This window comes from Nycticebus coucang, chromosome 11 (assembly GCF_027406575.1).
Source record: "Nycticebus coucang isolate mNycCou1 chromosome 11, mNycCou1.pri, whole genome shotgun sequence".
NCBI classification, from domain to species: Eukaryota; Metazoa; Chordata; class Mammalia; order Primates; family Lorisidae; genus Nycticebus; species Nycticebus coucang.
Window position 1 is genome coordinate 59,945,589 of NC_069790.1, and position 26,839 is coordinate 59,972,427.

General features: G+C 41.1%; 1 protein-coding gene across 1 annotated transcript; it reads right to left on the reverse strand.

The window, feature by feature from the left end:
- Nucleotides 1-13,706: 13,706 nt before the first annotated feature.
- Nucleotides 13,707-19,260, reverse strand: FZD1 (frizzled class receptor 1). The gene has a single exon (XM_053553672.1). The coding sequence runs from the start codon at nt 17,456-17,458 to the stop codon at nt 15,500-15,502; it is 1,959 nt and encodes a 652-aa protein (XP_053409647.1). The 5' UTR covers nt 17,459-19,260; the 3' UTR covers nt 13,707-15,499.
- Between the last annotated feature and the right edge of the window lie 7,579 nt (nt 19,261-26,839).

The following is a 26,839-nucleotide window of genomic DNA, read 5'->3' on the forward strand; positions in this document are numbered from 1 at the left end:
TTGTATCTTTTATCTGGGAAGAACTCAAATGTGACTTGAGCATTACAATTTTTTTTTTTTTTTTTTTTGTAGAGACAGAGTCTCACTTTACTGCCCTCGGGTAGAGTGCCGTGGCGTTACACGGCTCACAGCAACCTCCAACTCTTGGTCTTACGCGATTCTCCTGCCTCAGCCTCCTGAGCAGCTGGGACTACAGGCGCCCGCCACAACGCCCGGCTATTCTTTGGTTGCAGTTTGGCTGAGGCTGGGTTTGAACCTGCCACCCTCGGTATATGGGGCCGGCGCCCTGCTCACTGAGCCGCCCGAGCATTACAATTTTAGTACAGTTTTTTCCTTTCTTAAAATGTGTATACAATGTTTTGGCACCCTCTGCTTATGCAAGAGAATTAAAATCATATATTCATACAAAAACCTGTACACAAATGTTCATAGCAACATTATTAATAATAACCTAAAATGGCAACTACCCAAGTATCCATTAACTGATGGCTAGATAAGCAAAATGTGGTATATCTACACAACAGGATATTATATAGTGATAAAAAGGAGTGAACATGCTAAAATATGGAAGAACCTAGAGAACAGTAAGCTAAGTGAATGAAGTTGGACAAAAACCCCACATGTGTGATTACCTTTCACGATGGATCCAGAATAGGCACATCTATCCTGAAAGAAAGTAGATTAGTAATTGCCAGGGGCAGGGGGCGGAAAGAATGAGGAGTAATTGCTAATGGGTCAACAGCTTCTGGTGATACAATGTTCTAGTTAGGTAGTTGTAGCTGCACAACTTTGTGAAATACTTAAAAGCCACTGAATTTTATTTTTTTTAACGGTGTACTTTGGTGCTTACTTCAGCAGCACATATACTTGAAATGGGAATGACACAGAGAAGATGACACGCAAATTCGTGAAGTGTTCTGTATTTTTATATTCAAGTTGGGAGTACAGGGAGGGGAGAGAGGAGGAAGGAGGGAGATGGGTAGGCTCCCACCTAAGGAGCACAATTTAAAGGTATATGGCACACCCCCCAGATGAAGGGCTCAACTACAACTTGAACTCTGCTTTAGAAAAAACAAACAATGTAACCTAATCATTTGTACCCTCTTATTAATCTGAAATTAAAAAAAGAAAAACCTCTTAAAAGGAAAAAAAAGGTGAATTTTATGGTTTATGAATTATATTCCAGTTAAAAAAATACTGAAAGAATAAATTGGGGTGAGTGAAAAGTGTAGGGGATAGATCAGTATTAATTTCTGTCCTTTGCTTGATTACCACTTTATCCAACTCTTCTTAATTCAGTGAACTTTCTTTAAAAAATTCATTTATAATGTGTATGCCGTAGCCTTGAAATTAACACAATTTCTTGTTTGTTTGTTTGTTTGTTTGTTTAGAGACAGAGTCTCACTCTGTCACCCTGGGTAGGGTGCCCTGGTGGAGTAGCTCACAGCAACCTCAAACTCTTAGGCTTGAGTAATCCTCTTGCCTCAGCTGCTTGAGTAGTTGGAACCACAATTTGTTGTTTGGAAGGAATGGCTGCTAAATGACCATTGAATAGCCAACTCTTTTATTTTTTTAATTAGTCATGAACTGCCCCAAACAATTAAATATTAAAATTATGTATGTACAAGTAATAAATTAGATTCAGAAGATATCTTTAAAATTCAATATTTATCTTTATATAGACTATTTACATATTACTAAATTTTACTATAATATGTAAAATGTTTGTTTGCATAAGTGTTTTAATAATAAAAAAAGATCCACAATTGTTGTCCACACCCTCTAGCTAGACTCTAACAAGGCACCCTACAGACCTGGAGGAGGTATTTCCTCCCAGTATATTCTGCAGTATAAAGGAAGAGGCTGCTTGGAACTTTCCAAGCTACAGTGAATTCTACATTAACATTACTTCATTCTAAAAAGATTTGACGTTCTTCTCTGCACTGTGATTCTTTCTTACAAAGAATCAACATTCCTAGCGTTCTTAACATGCTTGAGATAACACGAGTGTAGATATCTTAGATTGCGATTTTTTTTTTAATCTTGTAAAATCAGTTGGGTTATATATTTAGTTCTGTCTCCCTCACATTTCCCAGTTACCTGGATTAATTGATGTAAGCAACAACAATGGGGCTTTGAAGCTCTCAGGTACAACAGTGGAAATAATCACATTTTTTAGTCAATGAATGAATTGTTCTTTCATAAGAACAATTTGTTTATGAAAATAAATAGAGTAGTACCTTGATTAGTGAATTCCCTGGGAAAGAAAGACCTTCTAAGAAGTCAGTTGTATAAAAACCTAAGCAAACAAAATGCTCAGAAAGGTTGGGAAGCTGAGCTGCCTAAGCAACCTCCATGCACACAGCTTCTGCCAAAGGCAGCCCCACGGAAAGCAAAGAGGTCCTGAGGGAAACCAGGAGCCTTTTGAAGCCCCTCCCCGCCCCACCCATCAAGCTGCCACCTGCTGCCCTGTCTCCCTCCCTGGGGCTGTCATCAGAAGCCCTATGGAAGCAAGAGAGAATGTGCATCCTTCCTCTTCCCTACTTAACAATTAGTTAACTGATTCTAGTATTCCTAAGTCTTATTATAGGGATAACTCTAAGTTAATCTACAGTTATGAAATTAAACCACCCCCCTTTTAAATAAATGTTCAAAGAATTTTAGACCTAGACAAGGACTCGGTTACTTTGGAGAGGGTCACACCAGGCTGGAATTTGGCCATTTCTGATTTGGGCCTTTTGGGACACAATGCAGGCAGGACAGGTCTCCTCCCTGTTGAGGAGCCTATAAAAGTAGTTCTTATAGCTTCACTACACTAGTGAAGTGTCCACAGCATCTTTTAAAAGGGGGTTTTCAGGTGGGAGAAATTGTTAAGGGTTTGTCTTGCAGTTGTGTTCTATCGCAGTATTTCAAAGACAACTCAAGAACAACAACCAGCATCGCAACCACCCGAATGGAAGTTCCTGAATGCCAGCCAATAAAATCAGAATCTCTGAAAAATAAGGTCAGAAATTTTTATATTTAACAAGCTTTCTGGGTGATGCTTATGCACACTCAATTTCAAGAATTCCCAGTAACCCATTGTCACCTCTGATAAATATGGTATATATTTTAAGGATCATCTGGTTTTAGTTTAGTTAGCATGGAAGGAAGATTCATTAAAACTTATCTTATCTGAGATTTTCAAACACACCCTACAACTCCTACATTAATTCAACTCAGCTCTAATGAAGCTGTGTATTGCTAAAACACATCTTCTTTATTTATAGAGCCATGCTGCATTCAAATGACCTCTGGGTTATTCCTGAATTATCCCTACTTGGGAACAAAGCTACAAAGAAGAAGAATGACGTAAAATTTTTTAAAAGATAAATGATAGTGGTATTAGAAGATAACTTTGCATATGCTTATTACTGATTTCTACAAATTTTGCTATATCTTTATGCAATTTCTCCAAATTCACATGCTTGAAAATAATGCATATCTGGGAAGAACTAAGAACATTTGAAATCCTGCTTCTTAAATACTTCCTTAAAAGACCTGTTTTGTTTTGTTTTTTCCTGACAGATATTTATATTTGGGAAGAAAATTCACACTTGTAGCCTTAATAGTATAAACATAAACACAAAAGTCTTGTAGTTGATTTTTAGTGTAGATTAAAAATTACATTTTAGAGAACATTTTTTTTCTTTTTATTATTATTATTTTTTTTTTGTAGAGACAGAGTCTCACTTTACTGCCTTTGGTAGAGTGCCATGATGTCACAGGACTCACAGCAACCTCTAGCTCTTGGGCTTCCGCGATTCTCCTGCCTCAGCCTCCCGAGCAGCTGGGACTACAGGCGCCCGCCATAACGCCCAGCTATTTTTTTGTTGCAGTTTGGCCGGGGCTGGGTTCGAACCTGCCACCCTCGGTATATGGGACCAGCACCCTACTCACTGAGCCACAGGCACCGCCCAAGATCGTAGACTTCTTAACAGAAAATGGGGTAAGGGACAGGGGAGATCAATGATAAATTGACCATTGACAAAAACATACCTTTAGAGAATGAAATGGGGAAGAGAAGAAATTTTAAAAGTCATTTTTTTTTTAAAAAATGTAATTGTGAAGAATGGGAACATGGTAGGAACACTTCTAAAAGAAAATGCTTCTAGCTCTTTCCAACAGCTAAACACAGACACAGAATAAAAGTACTCCACAGATGGCTCGCTTGTAATCCTTAGAACTTGTGAGTATGTTACCTTACATGGTAAAAGGGTCTTTGGAGATAGGATTAATGTCAAGAACCTTGAGGCAAGAACTTAATCATGAGTTATTAAAAGGAGGGAACTGTTTCCAAATGGAGAGAAACAGACGGTGAAAGAAAGGACTCAACCCAGTGTCACTGGTTTTGAAGATAGGAAATGGGTGCCATGTGCCGTGGGATCAGCCTCTCTCTAAAACAGAAGCTAGAAAAGGTCAGGACATGGATTCTCCCCAAACCTCCATAAAGAAATAAGGCAATGTAACACCTTGATTTTAGCCCAACAAGTCCAGTGCCAGAATTCTGATGTACAGTACTGTAAGATGATGAATTAGTGATGTTGAAGTTTGTGATGATTTCTTACATCAGCAATAGAAAACTAATACACTAGACCACGGGGGTGAGCAAGGAACTAAAATGGCTAGCTGCTCTTATTCTATATGATGAAATAATAAAATTGCTATTCAAACTTGATATGATCCCTCACTCCTGCTCTACTTTGTACATCCTAATATATTCAGTCCATTTGAGCAGCATTGAAGGAACATTTAATAACAACTATCAAGGAAGTTCCCTTTGGCAACATAGGACAAACAATGGACTCCTGCAATTGTCTGATTAGTTACCAATCTGAGAAGCATATTTCCTAAAAGAAATTCTGATTCTCTTTCTGGTCATGATTTAGAGTGACCTCAAAGGATTTTTCCATATTACTCAAGTATATAACCTACCACTTAGGTCTGAATTGTTAGCAGCAGTAAAGAAATTAACATGAAATACAGTAGTTCCTTCTTATCCTTGGGGGGTATATGCTAAGACTTTCAGTAGATGCCTGAAATGGTATACTGTGGACCATAGGTATGCTAGAATTTCTCTGATACAAACAATCTATGATAAAGTTTAACTTATACATTAGAAAAAGTAAGAGATTAACAACAATAATAACTAATAATAAACAATTATAACAATATACTATAATTAAAATTATCTGAACATGCACACTCCTTCTCAAAATGATTTATTATACTGTATAGCACTCATCTATTTTCAGGCTGTGGTTGACTGTCAGTAACTGAAACCTCAGAAATTGAGGGGAGACTACTGTAGAGCCGTGCATCACTTAACAACAGGGGTATGTTTGGAGAAGTGCATCCGTAGGAGATCTTTGTCATCATGCAAACATTACAGAATATACTTACACAAACCTCAATCTAGTACAGCTTCCTACACACCTAGACTCAATGGGACAGCCTATTGTTCTAGGCTGCAAACTTGAACAGCATGTTATTGTACCAGATACCATAGGCGATTGTAACACAATTGTAAATATTTATATATCTAAATATAGAAAAGGTATAGCAAAAGTGTGGTGTTATAACCTTATGGGACCACCACTGTATATGTTGTCATTGACCTAAATGTCATTAGGCAGGCATGACTGTGGTATGTCTCAATGCACAGAAATGCACTTATGCTTCAAGAGCAACATTGCTGGTTGATTAATACACTGTATTATTTGTGTCATTTGACCTTAATGTTGCTCATTAACTTAATCTTTTATGTAAATAAAATAAGTCTTGTACAACATGTTTATCCTGAAAAGACATGCAGGAAAAAGACGGTCATGAGTTTGGCTCATGGTCTCTAAATTTCCACCACAGGTAATAGTGAACAGTAGAAGGAGAGCAGACCCAGTGTTAGGGGAGAGATGAGAGAAGAGAGGGGGAAAGGTACAGAGGAGAATAAGAAAAGGAAGATAGAAAAGACACACACAGGGTGGAGAAGAAAAGTCTAAGATTTATAGATGACTCTATAAAAACACCATTTTATATATTATTTCTTTGATCCTCCCAACAGCCAAGTGAATTAGTAAAAAATTATAATTATTACCATTTTAAATAAATAGATCTGAGGCTAAGAGCTGGTTGGGATTCAAGCCAGATCATGCAAGTCTGATGTTCTTTCCATGAGGACACTTGATTTCTCTGTCCAATTCCAAGTTATCTTGAAATTGATTTCTTTTTTAAAGGAGGAAGAGGAAAGATCACATTTCCAATCCAGCATTATGTCTCTATTCAAAACATGCTTCCACTCAATTCTTCTATTCAGTCCCACCAGGGACAGCCCCGAGAAAGAATAGATGACTTTGGTTTTCATTATATCCCTTTCTTCCCACCCCTCTTCCAATGTGAAATGACCCAGCTTGTTTGTCTTTAGGACATGAACTCCTGCAAGAGGCTCCTCACATTCACCCCACTATCGATGAACACCCATGCCCCTCTTTGAGGGCTCTCCGTCAGAATGTCTGCCTGTGAATTTGCCATATTTGGATCTAGAACATACTCTTAAATGCCTCTTCCTCTAACCTCAAAACACTCTTGTAACCAGCCTTCTCAAATGAGAGTTTTCTTTCTCTTAACTAGGACTTAGTCCCACTCAAAGGTCATGCCCACCTCACTGCAGACTGACTGATATTAAATTTAACCAGAGTCTGAAAAAATAAAAAGTAGAAAATATCCTAGGTGTGTCCAGGAGAACTCAAGTATAGCGATAAAGTCAGAGGACAGGTGACCAGGAAGATGGCAGAAAGGCCCCCAGTCACCTCCTTGGTTCCTTCAGTGGTCAGTTCATCTTTTTTCAAAGGAGAAGTAGTCAAAGCTGAGCTGAGTCCTTCAGACTGCTCAGCCAACCTCTGTAATTAGCTTAATGTGAATGATAACTCTCAGGTTTTCACAAAGCTTCACCGTTTACAAAAGGGCTCTCACCCCTATCATTTCATTAGATCCTGTGGGTCAGACTTACTCAAGGTCCCTTAAACAAGAAAGTCAGATCAGAACTCAGGTTTTCTGGGTCCCAGGCTAAGTTCTTCTCTGTACCTTAACTTCAGTAATGAAGGGAAATATGGGAATGAAAATGGAAATGTGAAATATGAACTATATTATCAGAATACTAACAAATGCCTTGCATAAGCCACCAAGTCTATGGCATCTTATTACAGCAATGACTTCTCTGCAATATAATCAGGGTATTTATCAATTTAAAATAAAACTTACAGCTCAAAAATAAAGCCCAGGATGTATACACAGTAAATGCATATTTCCCGGTTGTATTTTACAAATGCAATATATTTTACTATTTAAAGATGTATATTTCACAGTTTCAATTATTCCTCTAGAGCAGTGATTTTCAAGTGGTGTCCTATGAGAGAATCTTAGGTGAGCCCCCAAATTTTTAAAAATCACTAATTAAATTATTTTCAAAAGAAGTTCAAAGCACAGTGTTTTTTACTCTCTCTCTTTTTTTAAAATCAACATAATTTAAGTGGGCCCTGGAAGTGTAACTACAGGTTTGAGTGTGCTGCAAGATAAAGAAGTTTGAAAACATTGCTCTAGAACAAGGTTTCTCAACTTTGGCACTTTGGATCAGGTCGTTCTTTGTTGTCAGGGTGTTCTGTGCATCACAGAACGTTTAGTACCATCCTGTGCTCTAGGTGTTTAATGTCCATAACACTCCCACCCCTGTCATGACTAACAAATATGTGTCCAGATGTTACCAAATGTCACCTGGGAGGTAAAATCGCTCCCATTGAGAATCAGCTCTAGAGCCTAATGTATACTGTAGGTACTTCTTAAAGTAATTACAATATCTGCATGTCTTTTTATTTGTTTACATTGAGTTTGATTAGGACATAGCATGGGCCTGGGGGATAGTGGCTGGCACCTGTAATCCTAGCACTCTGAGAGGTGGAAGAGGGAGGATGCTCTGAGCTCAGGAGTTTAAGACCAGCCTGAGCAAGAACAAGTCCCCATCTCTACTAAAAATGGAAAAAGCCAGGCAAGGTGGAATGCATGGTAGTCTCAGTTACTTGGGAAGCTGAGGCAGGAGGATTGCTTGAGGCCAGATATTTGAGGTTGCTGTGAGTCACAGCACTCTAGCCCAGGCAACAGAGTGAGACTCTGTCTCAAAAAAAAGACATAGCATGGATAATGTTGTGATTTCAACAATAAAGGCAGTACGATTTTATATGCATTATAAGAATGCATATAATGTTGTACTCAAAAAAGGAATAGACTAATTCTGATTAAAGAGTTTCATATAGAAATGTAAAGGTCTTGGATCGCATGGTCCACCACAGTACATTCTACAATTTTCAATAATCACAGTATAATTTTTAATTTAGAAAAAGACATTTTTTTTCCTGAGGCAGGGTCTCTGTCACCCTTGATAGAGTGCAGTTGTATCATCATAGCTCACTACAACCTCAATCTCCTGGGCTCAAGCCATCCTCCTGCCTCAGCCTTCTGAGTAGCTGGGACTACAGAACCACACCCCCACTCCAGGCTAATTTTTTTATTTTTTGTAGAGACAGTGTCTTGCTCTTGCTCAGGCTGGGCTCAAATTCTTTGGCCTCAAGCAATCTTCCCACCTCGGCATCCCAAAAATCAGAGCATAATTTTAAGATGTAATTTACTTCTTTTTTCGTCTTGTATATACAACTTTTCATTTTGGGAAAAGTGTGGGTGCTAATACTACTTACCTCTGAGAAAAAGTATGCCAATTAAATCAGGTTCATGTAAAGCCATTTAGTGGCAATTTCTGCTTGAGTCTGTAATCTCACTCCAAGGGACTGCATTATTGTACAGGAAAATAAAATAAAATATACATGTGTAAAAACTTAATTGTTCCTTACAACCTGATAAACTTTAATATCCATTAAAAAAAAAAAGAGAGAGAGAGAATACTTTTGAAAGTCTGTTCTAAAAATAGCTATTTAACCTAATTCATGAGGGTTCAGTGACTGGTTAGATTCCATATCTGTGCTCAATTCCTTCTGGAAGCAAAGGCTAACGGCAGAATGGCCAAGATAGTCAATGTGTTTTGTTCTATTACATCTTCATGTTTCATTCAGTTTCTGTCGATTGGTACTCACTGTAAAGACCAGTTACAGAGGGCTATATTCATTGGCTTTTCATTTGGTAGTTAGAAAAAAAAATGCTTAGCCGGGCGTTGTGGCGGGCGCTTGTAGTCCCAGCTACTCGGGAGGCTGAGGCAAGAGAATCGCTTAAGCCCAGGAGTTGGAGGTTGCTGTGAGCTGTGTGAGGCCACGGCACTCTACCGAGGGACATAAAGTGAGACTCTGTCTCTACAAAAAAAAAAAAAAAGAAAAAAAATGCTATGGCCACAGAGGAGTTCTTTCAACGCTAGACCAGTGACCAACATTTGAATTTTTACTCTATTTTGTGGGATCACAATTTAATCCACGGAATAGGGTTACCAGCCACCCAGTGTGTTCACAACTTCCCTGGTTTTACCGATGAAAAGTCTCACATCCCCCAAACATCTGAGTCCTTGGCAAACCTGGACCGTTGGTCAATTTATCCAATGAGTTCTGAGTTTTTGACAGAGCATTTGTTGAAGTCAACTTTTCAGAATATTTTCAAAGAGTTAGAAATACAAAATGAAGAATACTACCTAAATCTACTTATTAAGAAAATAACAAATGGAAGGATCAAGCAGCACCTGGGATGTGGACTATGCATCTAACTAGCCTGTCTGACTTCCAGGTATTTGCTGCTGCAATTGTGCAGACAAGCAATTCCAAGGGCAAGGGAACAGGATGTCTCAGAGTGCTTCATTTAAGCAAGGACATGCTGCCAACTTGAAAGGAAATAAAGGCCGCACTTTGTCTGTGGGGGGATCCTGCAGTTATTCCCCTGCAAATTTAATTCAAACAGGTATTGAGATCTGAAACATGGAGATATCCACAAATTAGAGGATACTTCTTTTTCAAAAAGGCAAGAAAAGTAGTCCAGGCCATGGAGAACTACATCAAAGCGGCAAGAGTGGTTCCTTTTCATGTTAATCATTGCATTGTTATGAAGATGTTTTGAAACACTATAGCAAGTGTTTCTTTTCTTAAGATATGTATATAAAATATACATATACAATTTCATTTCTTAAGATATGTATATAAAATATGCATATTATAAATTTTAAAACTTAAAAATTGTTTTTGAGTAAGTTGATTATATCTTCTAAAAAGTGTGTAAAATGTGCAAATCAATGCTGCTCTGATACTTTGCCTTTAGAATTTAGATACTTTCCCTGTACAATTATGCCACTCAACTTGTGTATTAATAATTCTACAAGAAAATGCAGTGTTATTTGAAATTTATCATTCAAAAATACACCTCTTAGAATACTACCATCTTAAAATAAAAGGATTTATTTAAAGAAATATCTCCTTTCGAAAATGCTATCTTCTTCCTTTAAGCAGTTTAATAAGAATCTGCTTGACTCATAAAACTGGTTATGATGCACAGAATATTTATTATATGATTATTGTAAGTAGAGTTACAAATTGTACTTGTGCTTACCCACTATATCACCAGAGAGAGATTTCTCTGATTTGTTTGAACTGTTATCAGGGTCCCAAACCAACCTGTAAATACAAATCCCCAAAGCAAGCAGTATATTTGAATAGTAACTTAATTCCTTAATGTACTTGAGACACTTGTCACCACAGATCATGATAAAACTTAGAAAAATGAGTCTAAAGATTGTGTTTTAATTGCCAGTTTCTAAGCAAGGCGTTTTGTCACTATTAAGTGTTATAATTTAACATATCCATCGTCAAATGTATGACCAAAGTGAATAAAAATATTTAAGCTCAAAAGCATAAGGGAATTCTCAGTCATGATTGAAATGCTTTGATTTGAAATACTGTTTCTCAAATTTTGAGGGATATTGGCATCTGCAAATAGTTTGATACAGATATGCATCTTGGGAGTCATCATAATAAACTTTACCTTGTTTAGCAGTTCCCTTGTAAGATCCTATTTCAAATGTAAGGACTATAAAATGCAGTCTTTAGTTGAAGGTAGTATTGAAATTCCTTTATAGTCATGTAACTAGAGAATTCTAATATATAGTCCATGTCTTGTTTTGGCTCCTACATGTTAATCTCTCAAGACTTTGATACTATGTTTTAGTGTATTCTGTATTCAGTGACAGTATGATTAGGGTCCACCTCTAGACAAATGCAATGACCATATTTTATTTCTAATTTCTTAGGTCTCAGTTCCATGGAATATTATATACTATAATCAGTAATGTATCAGGGATATCCAATGTCACACACCGGTATTAATTAATTGCGTATGCATTATATAAAATATAGCCTATAGCCAATAGACGAATTAGAAAGCAATAGAAGCAACAGTAGCTGAAGTTGAACACACACACACACACACACACACAGGCACGCACGCACACACACGTTACATTGATACCTTAAAAAAAATGTACACGGGGCGGCGCCTGTGGCTCAGTTGGTAAGGCGCCGGCCCCATATACCGAGGGTGGTGGGTTCAAACCCGGCCCCGGCTGAACTGCAACCAAAAAATAGCTGGGCGTTGTGGCGGGCGCCTGTAGTCCCAGCTACTTGGGAGGCTGAGGCAAGAGAATCGCTTAAGCCCAGGAGTTGGAGGTTGCTGTGAGCTGTGTGATGCCATGGCACTCTACCGAGGGCCATAAAGTGAGACTCTGTCTCTACAAAAAAAAAAAAAAAAAAATGTATACCAAGATTGAAACATGCTATCTGGGAAAGCCATCTGAAGCCCAAGTCCTGAAATGGTCTGTGATTTGGTCAATTTTTTTCCTTAATTGGACACCAACACTTCACTGTTAACACTGTCCAAGTTAAATGCTGGACTTTAGGAATGAGGCGTCTATAGCAGAAGGCGTTAGTACTTACAGTGGAGACAAAAGGAACAGGAAAGCAAACTCAGGCAGATGAGTGACCACCACAGGACAAGCTGCAAGATCTGGGCCAGCTCTTTTACATGTGTTTGACAGGGCTGGATCTGAAATGAAAAATATGACTCTCTGTCCCCACAAAGTTTAAGTGAAAAATTGTTTCGTGTGTTTGTGTTTTTTAAACAGTTTTGGAAGGCTTTTGTACTACTTATATATTTACTCTAAAATTAACTCTAATTGATTGTGGGTTAAAAAAAATAGGCAAGAATAAATCATCTGAAAATACAGTTTGTCATAGAAACAGTATACTAATGGGACAATACCCCCAGTAGCTTATGGTTTTCCAGGAAAGTCCTATTTTACCAATAATATCAAAAGAAACAAAAGAATAAACTGGTTTTCAACATGCTGCATAATTTAAAACAAATTATTTTGTAAAAACAAAGCCTACTGGTGACTTAAAAATGTCTTTTAAAACTATTTAAATCCAGCAAATAAAAACGGTCTGCATCAAATTTATAGTCACATCATCTTAATGACGCTCACAATATGACTGCTTTAACATTTACTCCTTGGATAGAAACGAATCTAAAAAAAATGTTTTTCCTGGGAATTATCTAATTCAATTACCTAGTAAGAAGATATACCTTAATTTGGCCTAATATTTACTATTTTTTATATGTGTCTACACAATAAAACCTTTACAGATATCTTCTATATTAATGTAACAAAGAATAAAGGAACATAAAATTGCATCTTGCTACTTAAAATCAAATGCTAGATTTTCAATAAGATTTAATATTTTTCATCTGTCATAAAATGAATGCTAATGTTTTATAAGACCATTGCTTTGTAACCATGAAAGTAACTCTATTGTATCAATGATCTTCATTTTACTTCCTTGTCATTTTATCACAAAATGTTTTCATGGGAAAATTTAGTAAAGATATTTTTAATCTGTAAAGGTATCTGAAGCTTTCCACCTAGAATTTTCCATTTCTTATAACCATATTTCCATATTATGAAATGTACAAGTAAGCTTTGTATCCCTATAAAAATAAATGTGTATAATTTTCTAAATAAACACATGCACATATGTACACACACATAAAAATTCTAACTCAGAGCAAACCAACTAGGTGATGTCTCTGGAGAAAGTCCCTTGAATGATAAAAAATGGGTATTCAGAAGCAAACAACAAAACACCCCTATAAACGAAATGGCTGTTTAAAAGGCTTATTACGCACAGTTACCCATTTATTGTCTATTTATGGTTTCTTAATATCCAAGATTATAGAATAAGACAATAGCTCACAAAAATTTTGACAAAAGGTGATGGTTTAAAAATAAGCCTCTGTATTATAAAAAGTCAAGTACATTTACTCCTTGAAAGAAAAAGAAAGCTTTAATATTAAAATTAGAGTTCTCTTTTAATAATCCTCTCTGAGTAAAGAAATAATTTGCAAGCTTATATTTTCTACTGTCAGAAAAATAGGTCTTTTCTTGGAATTTCACAAATTTCAATCACAACAATGCAAATAGAGTAATTCTTTGGAAGGATTGGTGTAAAGGTTTAAGGATAGAGTTTTTCACTGAATTCTTAAATGTTTATATTTGGGGACTGGCTATGAGACACTATAAAATGTAAAGACAGTTCAGACAGTTCAAGCTCTATTATTTTCAGGCACAAAAACCACATAATTTAGTACAAAACTTCGATTTTTTTATTTGCGAAATTAAAAATATGGTATTATATATATATATATAAACTTCTATTCCTCTATAAATATAGATGATTTTGTGATAGTGAACAGAATAAATGCATACCAAATTCAAAGACCGATGTCATTTTAGGGTATGACGGACATAGATAAATTTAGGTCCTAACTACTGGCATTTTGATAAACTCTCAAAGTTCAAAACAATACAATCGGGAGGACTGCTCATCTCCTTCACAGAGAACTAAAGAGAATATTTTAGAATGGCTTTGAAAGATTTACATTTGACATACTTCTGTAAACCCCAAAAAGGAGCACAGGATTTAATGCAGTAGGCCTGCACACAATCTCCCGTGAGCATGCATGCTCAGATTTGATTTACTTCAGGATTTAACCCCATCCATTTTTTCCACCTCCTTTACCTCCTGAAATCTTACCAGGTTATTATTAGTGGGGTGGATTGTTCCTCAGAATGTTTTGCTGAATAAGAATCAAAATAAACTGTTCAAAGTGTACAACTTCTGTATTTTTAAAGCTTCTGATATATGTCTGATTATTATTTGATTAAAAATAAGAAAACAGCACTTCATTTTGAGGAAGTCCATTGCACTGAAATCTCCTTTTTCAATTTTTGTTTAATTCTACTGTCCTGTTAAGGAAAGCAAAGATCAACGCCTTAATAAAACTTTCCAGGTGACCTCAACGTTTCCATGTTACAGAAGGGTAAAATCTAAATGCAGGCTGTCTCATTCCTCAAGGCAGGGTGCCAGGCATCAGTATGCAATTAGAATTAACGTTTTATAACCCCTACCTTCCGTCTCTCCTAACCCACACAAAGCTTCGTGCCTCTTCCCAAATCTCCTTAACCACATCTTTCCATGACGCTGGCTGGCCAAACCCATCCCAGGTTTTAGACACCAGAGAACGAAATGAGCTCATTCACCAAAAATCAGACTTTAAAAAGTTTGGCAACGGTTATTCCACGCACCCTCTAACCACTTGGGGGGAAGGAGGGAGGGTCTGGACGTTAGATGTGAGCACGAAGGGAGGCTGCAACTGCCAGCGCGCACGCCCGCGGGGCCCCAGGAATTTGGGGAAAGGTTCTGGACAGTTAGAATTCAGCTTCAGGGAATCAAAGAGACAGGCCTTCCCAATGTGCCGCTGAACACGGGAGGAACTGGAACGGGCAGGGGCCCACCTCCAGATTTGGAGGCTTGGTGCTGCTTTTTCTGTATCTTACGAGCCCCCACCCCAAGCAAGGAAGGGAAGGGCAGCTGCAGAGGCGGCGGCGGAGGACCGACAGACCGTGACCTCGCGCAGCCCCCGCCCCCGGCGCGCCAGCAGCCGGGACTCGCCCGGAGCGGACACCCTGGGAGGCCCGAGCCCCGCGGCGGGGAGAGGCGGGAGGATGAGCGAGCGCACTCGGCCCGGGTGCTCTGCTTTCGTCTCCCCTGCAGTGCTCCGAAAAAGGCAAGAAAAAAAAGCCTGAAATGGTTAAAACGCCCTAAATAATTAAAAAAAAATAAAGAAAAACATGTGGTCGATCATTTAAATACAAATATACTTACAAAAATCTTACACGGGTATTTACAATCATAAAAGCACACAGTCCTAGTGCCAGAGTGTGAGGGCAGGAGGTGGGTCCGTCCCCCTCTGGCGGGCGGGCACTACTCTGCAGCGGGGACGGAGCTTCTGCAGGAGCCGTCGTGTGCTCAGGAGGAGCCTGCCAAAGCCTGTCCAGGGTCCAGCCGGGGCGGCCGGGGCTGGGAGGGAGCGGACGTCAGACAGTGGTCTCCCCCTGCTTGCTGTTGGTGAGCCGCGTGTAGAACTTCCTCCACGAGTTGAGCGTCTTGCCGGACCAGATCCAGAAGCCCGACGTGATGCCCACGATCAGCGTCATGAGGTACTTGATCATGAAGACGGTGAAGTCCGGGCTCATGGGCGGGTGCGGCGGGGCGCCCCCGCCCGCCTGGACGTGAGGGCAGGGGATGGCGTAGCTCTTGCAGCTCTGGGCCACCCAGCTGCGCTCCCACTGGTCCCGGAAGGCCTGCTCGTAGAAGTAGCAGGCGATGACGATGGTGGCGGGCACCGTGTAGAGCACGCTGAAGACGCCGATGCGCACCATCAGCTTCTCCAGCTTCTCCGTCTTGGTGCCGTCGTGCTTCATGATGGTGCGGATGCGGAAGAGCGACACGAAGCCGGCCAGCAGGAAGGACGTGCCGATGAACAGGTACACGAAGAGCGGCGCCAGCACGAAGCCGCGCAGTGCGTCCACGTTGTTGAGCCCCACGAAGCACACTCCGCTCAGCACGTCGCCATCCACCTGGCCCAGCGCCAGGATGGTGATGGTCTTGATGGCCGGGACAGCCCAGGCGGCCAGGTGGAAATACTGCGAGTTGGCCTCGATGGCCTCGTGGCCCCACTTCATGCCGGCCGCCAGGAACCAGGTGAGAGACAGTATCACCCACCAGATGGAGCTGGCCATGCTGAAGAAGTACAGCATCATGAAAAGGATGGTGCAGCCCTCCTTCTTGGTGCCCTGCGCCACCGTGCGCGCCCCGTCCTCAGCGAACTTGTCGTTACACACGACCCGGTCCTCCAGCAGGAAGCCGGCGATGTAGGCCACGGCCACGGCCGTGTAACACCCGGAGAGGAAGATGATGGGCCGCTCCGGGTAGCTGAAGCGCCGCATGTCCACCAGGTACGTGAGCACGGTGAAGAGCGTGGAGGCGCAGCACAGCACGGACCAGATGCCGATCCAGGTGCGCGAGAAGCGCAGCTCCTCGGGCCCGAAGTACATGAGCCCGTATACCTTGGTCGGCTCACAGGGCGCGCCACAGTCCTTCTCCCCCAGGAAGTGGTAGTTGAGATAGGAGGGCACTTTGAGGGCGCGCGGACAGGAGAACTTGCCTCGCTCCGAGGCCCCGGCGAAGCCGCCGCGGTGCCCTCCGCCGCCGTGCTGGGGGTTGCTGGTCCAAAACTCCGGTAGCAGCGAGGGCGTCGGGGTGCCCTTGTCGGACGTATTCTGGCCCACGCACAGCTCGCCGGCGCCGTGCACCGGGAACTTCTCGCACTTGAGCGTGTCTGGCCACTGGAAGCCGAACTTGTTCATGAGCGCCTCGCAGCCCTGGCGCGCGCGCTCGCACAGGGAGCGGCAGGGAGGCAGCGCCTGCTCCAGCACGGTGCACACGGGCGCGTACATGGAGCACAGGAAGAACTTGAGCTCCGCGGAGCACTGCACTTTCACCAGCGGGTAGAACTGGTGCACCTCCAGGCCCGCGTCCTCCTGGTTCGTGTGGCCCAGCAGGTTGGGCATGATGGTCTGGTTGTACGCGATGTCTGTGCACAGCGGGATGGAGATGGGTTGGCAATAGCCGTGGTCGGGGATGGAGATACCCCGCTCGCCGTTGTACTGCTGCCCGCTCTGCTGCTGTTGTGGGGGCGGTGGTGGTGCCGGTGGTTGCTGCCCCGGCCCGGGCCCCTGGCCCGGCCCCTGGCCCGGCCCCTGGCCCGCCGCCTGCGCCCGGACCCCCAGCAGCAACGGAGCCTCCAGCAGCCAAAGTAACAGAAGCAGCTGGCGCGCCAAGCGCCGGGGGTCAGCTGGGGGGCGGCGGCGGCGGCTGCCTGTGTCCACGCTCCCCTCCTCCGACAGCCCGGCTGGGAGCGCCCCGGCACAAAGTTCCCAGCTTGCGCCGCCGCTGGCGGCCCGGGACTTCTTAGGCACCTCCTCCTCAGCCATACTTTCTCGGCTCCTTTCTCGGCGGCGCTCCGCTGGGGCTGGTAGAGGCTTCCCCTGCGGCCAGGGAGATCTTTGCGCCGGTGCCCTCCGTCGAGACCGAGCCGTGCTCGGCCCGCTGCCCCGGCTCCTGCTCTGAGTCCCGCAGCCGCCGCCGCCGCGGAAACTTGCGATTCATGAAGCGCAGGCGGCGGGGACAGCCCTGGTGGCTCGGGTTCCCTGGGGTCGTGTCCCGTCTTCCTGGCTCTCGGCTCGCTGGCTCCCGCTGGCAGCGCCGCGCTAGTGGCCGCGGCCGGGTAGAGCGCGCAACTCGCCGCAGCCCAGCGGCCTCGGGTCCCCTCTGCGCCTCCGCCTCCTCCGCCGCCGCCTGACCATTTGTGTCAATCCCTCAACTCGCTCCCTCTCCTCTCCCTCGCGCTCCCTCAGACCGGTTTCCAGGCGCCCCGCAGTCTGTCTTTCACCGAGAGGGAGGAGCCTTGAAACCGACGCAGAACTGGAGGCTCAGGGACCGTCGCCCAATCGCGGCACCGGCTTCCCGGCGCAAAGGGAGCCGCCGCCTCCCAACCGGAGCCAAAGCTGGCGGCGAGCGGGAGGAGGCGGCGGCGGGCGGAGGAGGAAGTGGTGGTAGTGGCACTGCTCAGGCACAAAGAGTAGGTTTGCTATGAAGCGGGACAGGCTTGGTTGCTTTTGCTTTGGCGGAAGAAAGGGCGAGAACAAGTAGGAGAATGGTCCCATATGCTGCTGGAGATAATGAATAGGCGTCGGAGGACCGCGGGACTTGGCTTTTCTTTCCTTTTATCCATTTTCATGTTTGAAAATCCTGCTCCTAACGCTGACTGCAAACAGCAAACCGAGCGCTGCTATGAGAACAGATGCCTTTGACTGAAGGAGTGCACGGTTTCCTTTGAGTTTGTGTCTGTCGAGGTTTTGTTTAAAATATTACCCTAATAAATCCTGAAGTTCGCAGGCTGGGCTTGGCGGGCTTTGGACGCGCCATTTCCCCGAAGGAGAAGTTCACGGGATCCTTGTCAAATGAAGAAAACAACACAACACAAACTTCGATGGAAGATGGAATTTAGAAAGTGAAGCCAGATGCGCCTTCTGCCACTGTTACTCTCCTTGCAGTCAAACTCTTTTTTTCTCCTCTTTAATCAAGTCAGAACAGAAGCAAACGAAAACTATCCATTAAATTTTGAGAGAGAAAAACACGAGAACCTGACTCCCGAGGCGGCGGGGGACCTTCTTCGGGACGGTCCCCGCCGTCCCAGACCGCAGAGGTGGCGCCGGCTGGAGCTGCGCTGGTCGACAGCCTGGGCCTTTGGGAGCCTTTCTAGACCCTTCTAGACCGGGGGGAGCCCAGGACTCTGGGAACTCCTGGGACCTGGGCCGTTTAGGTTCCACGGGCTGGGCTGCAGCGCTGGAGACACCAGTTTAAAAAACAAAAAACAGTCGGAAAGGAAAAAGCAAACTGCACATTCTCTAATTCCAAAACAATATAATCCATCTCGACAGATACATGTTCTTGTTTTCCGCGTAAGATTATTTTTAATGATGCTTAACTGTGTGACTCAGTTTTATCAATAAAGTGTCTTGTGTTATTAATTCTACGAAGGATTTTTTGGCCTATGTTTAGACTCGGTCTTAGTATACTTTTATCTAATTATTTTCTATTATTTGTTTATTCATTCGTTTACTGGATACTTATCACGCACCCATATGACTCAAACACCAACTTGGATTGTAGGGTACAAAAATAAACCAGACATGGTCCAGCCTTAGGAAAGGGCATAGGTCAATGGGACATGGAAATGTCAATCGGTTATCACACTGTCAACCTCACAGCCAAAAAGGCACAGGGGAAGAAACTAGCTCAGGTGAAAGGGGGTGTGAGGATTCTGGTGCAGAAGTAAGCCCAAGGTACAAAAGAGGAAACTCAAAAGCTTCAGGTGCTGGGGTTGAGGGGCGGGAAAGCCTATGAGGCTCAGGCATTGCGGAAAGGCGGAAAGGGGGTTTTAGTCTACGTGAGAAAGTTTGAGCCAAATTATACAGACACTAGGGAGCTATCAAAGGTCATTTTTCTCCGTGTAAGCAGGGAGTGGGTCAGGACGACTGAAAGAGGCAACCTGGCTGTATTAGGAAGATTTAATACTCATCCACACATAAAAGTCACCACTTAAGACAGCCGCGACTTGTACTACATACTAATAGGTCTCTGCGAATTTTATCACCAGACATGGTGGTGTGTCTAAAGAATGGGCAGCACATCTTTAAATGTTAAAGCAAAATGATATCTATTTGTCTCTGATACATATTGTTTTTCAAATATTCATGGAGGCAGTAAATGCATTAAACATAGACTTGTTTTCAAGCTTTCTGATACCTAGTAATTTTTTTTAAAGAAGCAACAGGTACTAAATGCACAATAGGTTTTACATGTGAGAGAGAAAACAGGAGAGTGTGTGTGTGTGTGTGTGTGTGTGTGTGTTAGCTGTAAATCATGACGTCTGATATCAAAAAAACAACTGGGAAGCATAGATGCTCCCTGAGGTCCGTGGAGCACTCACATTCAATAACTATTTGCTGTACCCTCCAGCATCCTGGCCCCAGTGCTCCCAGGGACATTTTTTTCTCTACCCATTCACTGTTCCTGTGCTGACATTATCCCGTGCTTAGGGACTTTACCAAGCCCTTGTCTTTTATTGTGTCTCCCTTATAAAGACTTATCTGTCTTGTGTTCCATTCTCTCAAGGTCATTCTAGGTGAATGGACTGAGTGAAAGTGGATTTATTCTAATGTATTAGTTGCCAAGAAGCATCACACCAAGAAGGGGAAATCCTTCCCCTTCTCCCACCAAGTGATGTGGCACAGGGACTATGACAGAGACCTCAGCTCGGTTTTTCAGAGTAGGTGACGCTCTCCTGCTTCAAAAGTTATTCTATTGAAATTCTTGAACTTGTTTCCTCTTTCCCCTGACAGTGTGGTTTAGTAGGCGAAAGGCTCAGAAGTACAACTAGAGTTAAAAAAAAAACAAAAAAAAAAACGGGGGGAGGGGGGCGGGAGGAATCTCATGCTTACCAGATCATGGAACTGGAAGGAACCAAAGATGTCATCTAGGAACTAATTTTCTGCAGTCTACCATTAAGAACAGCCGGCCCAGAAATATTAAGGGATGTGCCTCAGGTGAAGTGGCCTTGTTTGGCTTGAACTTTATTAGATACTTATTCCTTTTGATACACTTTTAAGTAGCTATATTTAAAAAGTGTATCAAAAACTTTTAAAAGTCAGTTTAAAAAGTCAGTTTTCTGTAGCAGCTTTCTTTCAATAGATTGCGTGGAAAAAAAGAGCTTGTAACTTTGTTTTAAATCATTTTTTGAGAGTTATCTTCCAAAGTTTAAAAAAATTCAGCCAATTTGATTTTCTATTTATGTATTATATACAGAGAATATCAAACCTATGTGATACAGAGGAAGCTATTAAAATCAGAAACAGTTCAAAGTTGCAACCAATAACAACCAGTTTTATGAAAGGCGGTCTTTTGGGAGAGATGATGAGGGTAGTGGGTAACAAAATATTAAAGAGAAATACGAGCAGTACATTTTAACTTTAGAATACATTATTTTCTCAGGATGTAGAAAAGTGAGATCCACCGATAAAAATTACTAAATAAGTATAAACTATTATGAACTTGGTAATAAAAATATTTCGATCAGATCAAAACCATAAACACAACCCCACTCCTCTTTAATACTGGTTTGTCAGGCATTAAATGCCGTCAAATTTTCTTATATCAAAGATCTTTTTTATCAGGCCATTATCAAATCTTCTAAGGTTTCTCTAGACTGCTTATGTAAGGCTGAATGAGTTTAGTAACCAGGAATGGAGCTCCAGTTCCGATTACATACAGTTGCATGTCCATGGACGCACAGCAGTGAGCTGAATCGCCATGTACAACCTAAGGGACCTTAAGCTTTTAGGTGAGTTGTTTTGTCTCTGGCTTGTGGGATACAGGCTTGAATTGTCCCTGTTGGATAATAGAGATTGTAACACAGGTTAAGACTTTATTTTTGAGCATCTACCTTGCATATTTGGCATTGTTTTGCACCACATGTCCATGCATTGTGTTGGTTAAACTGTACTTTGAGGTAGGTACTGTTTATTATCTCCTTTAATAGATGAAGAATCTAAGGCCCACAGCCAGTCAGTGCCCAGAGTAAGCCTTCTAATGAGTAACACCAGGTGAACAGGGCCACTCCTAAAAACTTACAGAAGAAAATGTAGTTTCTGGGGGCTCTTCTGGGTGATTCCTCAGTATTTAACACTTCTTTTAAGTGTTAAATATTAAACATAAATATTTAACATTTATTTCTATACAAGGATATATATGATGGGTCTATAAATCTTGGGATTCACTGATGCGTTAGACCAGCATTTTCCAAATTTTGTTATGAAATACAATATATTTCCCAAGGGTCTTCTGTGAAGTAAATTTGTTCAAATAAATTTCGGAAAAGGTCATACTCTAATGTCCTTATTGGACATTCACTATAGCCTAGAATACTAATTATCTCTGAGAAGTGACAAGATAAAGAGTCCTTTTTAAACTTTGTCCTATCTAGTATTTCCTCCGTTTGGAATATATATGCACACACCTGGAATAAACACACATATACGGATACACGCACATGTACATATTATACCGTATCAATATTCTGCTTAATATCAATGCTATTTGAGAAATGATGGATTAGACCTAACATATTCTGAATTTTTATTTTATAAGGTTAGACTCTCCCTTCTGTATTACTTATGTTGTCAGGAGAAGAAAGGGAGGACTTGGCCTCCAAGAGTTTCTGGCTCTACTTGACTTCTTAGGGAAGGGCTGTTGGTTGAGTAGGCAGCTGATAGTGACAGGAAACTCAGACTACACAATTCCCTTCTTTTTGGGTGGCATCCCGTAGGAGTCTATTATACCGCCTTTGTGGGGAAGAGACATCAGGTCTAAATTTACCTAAGCTTTCAGCATAGTTTTCTACCTCATTTCTTCTTGAATTTCCAAGCCAGAAATTTCTGCATAAGCTAATTCTTATCTTTTAAAACATCTGTATTCTTTTGCAAACATTCTACAAATAAGTGTCTTTTCTTTCTTCATTTTTTTCCTTCATTCTTACATAAATCTGTTCTTGACATTGGTGAGATTGTTCTTGCATTGAGTCACATACAGAACCTCAATTTATAGACTTTCTTTGAAAAGTCTATTTTCAGGGCAACAGAGTGAGACTCTGTCTCAAAAAAATAAATAAATAAAAACATATATTTAGCTTTGCCTAAAATAACTTATCATAAGAGATTGTCAGTGTGATTATCATTACTTTTATGTTCTAGAGTGCATATAGCTAATTCATATTAAGACTGGGGGGGTCCTCAAACTTTTTAAACAGGGGGCCAGTTCACTGTCCCTCAGACCATTGGAGGGCCGGACTATAGTTTAAAAAAAAAAAAAACTATGAACAAATTCCTATGCACACTGCACATATCTTTGAAGTAAAAAAACAAAACAGGAACAAATACAATCATACCGCCTCATGTGGCCTGCGGGCCATAGTTTGAGGACTCCTGCAAGCCAGCCATAATTTGTTAGAGTTTGCATTTTAAACATGATAAGACTTAAAGATTTAATATAATGGGTGTGTTCAGTAGTTGTAAATATGAATCATGGATTACTTGTACACAATCTCACAAAACATATTTTTCTAAAAATAGAAGTATGAAAGGGGAAAAAATCATCACCACTGAATTTATAGCAACAAGCTAGGATAATCATTACCACAGATTTTCTTGTAACTCAAAGATTGCATTATAAAAGAAGACTGCTAAATACATTACTTAAATGTTTGTTTCCAAAAAGAATGCGTGTATAGAAGGCTATCTCACGACTCTGCTTTAATCAGTTCTGTTGTCAAGGTGCAATGGGAAATAGTGTATACTCTCTGGTAAAACTTTCGAAAAACATATAGGTTTTTTCTTTTTAACTCCATGTTGGTTATTATTATTACAGGATAATATACATATTATTTAATTTAAGAATATATCATGAAAAGATTCTTCTTTTTTTTTTGTAGAGACAGTTTCACTTTATTGCGCTTGGTAGAGTGCCGTGGCATCACACAGCCACCTCCAACTCCTGGGCTTAGGCCATTCTCTTGCCTCAGACTCCCGAGTAGCTGGGACTACAGGCACCCGCCATGATGCCCGGCTATTTTTTTGTTGCAGTTTGGCTGGGGCCAGGTTTGAACCTGCCACCCTTGGTATATGGGGCCGGTGCCCTGCCCCCTGAGCCCCAGGCGCCGCCCCATGAAAAGATTTTCATGTCAATACATATAAATCCTGCTCATTTTTAAATTTTTAAATCTTTTTTCCCCATTTAATTTCTATTTGTGTATCTTCATGTCATACAAATGCAACTTTGCTACACTGATGTATTGCACTGTGGTGAAGTCAGGGTCTTCCACACATATATCACTAAAGCAACACACGGTACTCACCGAGAAGCCTCCCATCATCCACCTCCCACCCCTCAGAGTCTCTGCTGTTCATAACTCCCACTCTGCCTCCAAGTGTTTGCATTATTTAGCTTCTACTTACATGTGTAAATGAGAACACGCTGTATTTGTCTTTCTATCTCTTGGCTGTTTCATTTAAGATAATGGCCGCCAGTTCCATCCATGTTGCTGCAAAAGACATGATTTCATTTTCTGTTATAGCTGAATAGTATTCCATTGTGTGTGTGTGTGTATATTTCATACTTTGTTAATCCAGTCTTCTGTTGATGGACACTTAGGTTTGATTTCATATCTTTGCTATTGTGAATAGTGGGATCATAAATATATGAGTGCAGGTGTTTTATATGTTGGTTTCTTTTCCTTTGGGTAGATACCCAGAAGTGGGATTGCTGGATCACATGGTAGTTCTATTTTAAGTTCTTTGAGAAATCTCCATATTGTTTTCCATAGAGGCTGCACAAATTTACATAGTTATCAACAGTGTATAAGCATTCATTTTTCTATGCACTCTCACCAACATCTGTTATTTTTTGTCTTTTAATAATAGCCATTCTGATCAGTGTAAGATGATAACTCATTGTGGTTTTAATTTGCATTTTTCTGATGATTAGTGATGTACATTTTACATATGCTTGTTGGTTATTTGTCTCCTTTGGAAAAATGTCTATGCAGGTCTCTAGCTGACTTTTTGATGAGGTTAATTGTTGCTTTGTTGTTGAGTTGTTCCGGTTCTTTGCAAATTCTAGGTATTAAACCCTTGTCCTATGTATAGTTTACAAATATTTTCTCCCATTCTGCAAGTTGTCTGTTCATTCTGTTGATTGTCTCTTTGGCTGTACAGAAGCTTTGTCATTTATTTGAGTCCCCATTTGTTTATTTTGGTTGCCTGTACTTCTGAGGTCATGAATTTTTTGCCTAAAAGATCAAGTTTTTGTCCAGAAGTTTTCTCTAGGTTTTCTTCTAGTGTTTTTATAGTTTCCGGTCTTCCACTCAAGTCTTTAATTTGTCTTGGGCTGATTTTTGTATATCAACTTTTGAGAGAGAGTGCTCCAGTTTCATTCTTCTGCATGTGATTATCCAATTTTCCCAGCATCACGTCTTGAAAAGAATGTCCTTTCTCAGTGTACAAAACATACAGGCATATGTATTGGATTTAGAATGTAGCCCTTCTATGAGGCTCTTGGAAAGTAACATACATCAACTCTTGTAAATTAAAACTTCATACCTCACATACTTAAAGAGCCCTCCTCTGATGGGCTAAAATTTGGGGAGCTGAGTTTGCAATCATTTTAAGATTGCATTAGGAGAACAAGCAAAACTTGTGTTTCTGTAAGTGGACATTTATTCTCCTTTCTGGATGACTCGACGTTTTGTGTATGGGAAAATAATGTCACACGCACATCTTTTAAAATCACAGTCTGATCAAATTCTTTTCTGTTTCTTACTTTAACCCGAAATCCTCTAGCTGAAGGTCAATCCATAGTTTCTAAAGTGTTGGTGCAAATTCTTCCTAAAATAATACCTTTGGAATTACAACTAAGGGCAAATGGAGCATGTACCCAGGCATTTTCACTTCAGATACGATAATATTTTTTGGCCAGGGTAAAGAAAAGCACTGGGCTATTTGTAATTTATTAGAAATCTAAGACTGAAGATGTCCTAATACTTAAAATAAAAAAAAAATACACATCCCCTTGTGAAAATAGTCCTCATAATACCTGACTTAATTTTCACAACTGTAATGCAGGTAGAAGGATGATCACCCTCATTCAAGATGCAGAAATGGGGCCTTAAGGAAACTTGCTCACACAGCCTTTCAGTGAAGAACAAGGGTTCCCACGTAGTTACCATATGCATTACCACAACTGCATACCAGGGAAACATGATACACTCCACAGCTTTTAAAATCTAACTAAATAAAGCTCATTAGGAAATACAAAATTCTACCAAGATCCTAGCTCTATGCCAGGCATTTGGATCTTTTAGTATAAAGGATATCAAACACCACAAGGGCAAGGTCAGAAGACCATTTTTCACATCTAGCCACGATAAAAACCAGGGTAGAATGGTTCGTCAATCTTAGGAGTTGGTGTTTCTGTAAGGAAATAAAAGTCAATATGAAGCTTTCCTGTGATCTGAGTCGAATCAGGAGTAGACCATTAGGGATGGACTCCCCATTCTCACATGTATTGCTAGGCCTGGACATGAACACATTCTTCCATGCTGGGTAAAAGGCATTGTCATTTCTTTTATAGTGGTGAGTTTTTCTTTCTGGAGGAAACTTGGTTTCCACATTTATAAAATTAGAGTGATAATCTAGTTGGCATTGTTTATTTTGGTTTCTTTAATATACTATAACTCTGATCACAGCAAAGAGGCACATATGTTTACTTCTTCAAGTCAGAATATTAATCAATAGGCAAGTGGATTTGTTAAAACTGCCTCAGCACATTGATTTTAGGAATCTCTGCATTATCGATCTGATAGGATGGAATGCTATCAGGGTCCACTGTAAACCAAAAGCTTTTATCTTCAGCTCTCATTTCTCCCCAATTTCCTCAAAACGAGAAGCAAGGGCAATCTCTGTCTATCTGGGCTGATGTCCTTCCCTGAGGAGCCCTTCAGTCTACTATTCCATAGTACCGGTACACTGGGGTTCATATGGCATTCTGTTTGCTGTAAGCCCTTCAGATTAACATAGCACGTTTAGCTTAGAAAGAAAGCTAACCTTGCAATCATTGGAAACCACACATTTTTGCAAAATACACATTAATCAGGATTTATATGATGATTTTTAATATGGCTAAATTTTCCTTTTTATCTT

Excerpts from the sequence above, each read along its gene's own strand:
- FZD1 (XM_053553672.1), bottom strand. The coding sequence starts at position 17,458 with ATGGCTGAGGAGGAGGTGCCTAAGAAGTCCCGGGCCGCCAGCGGCGGC.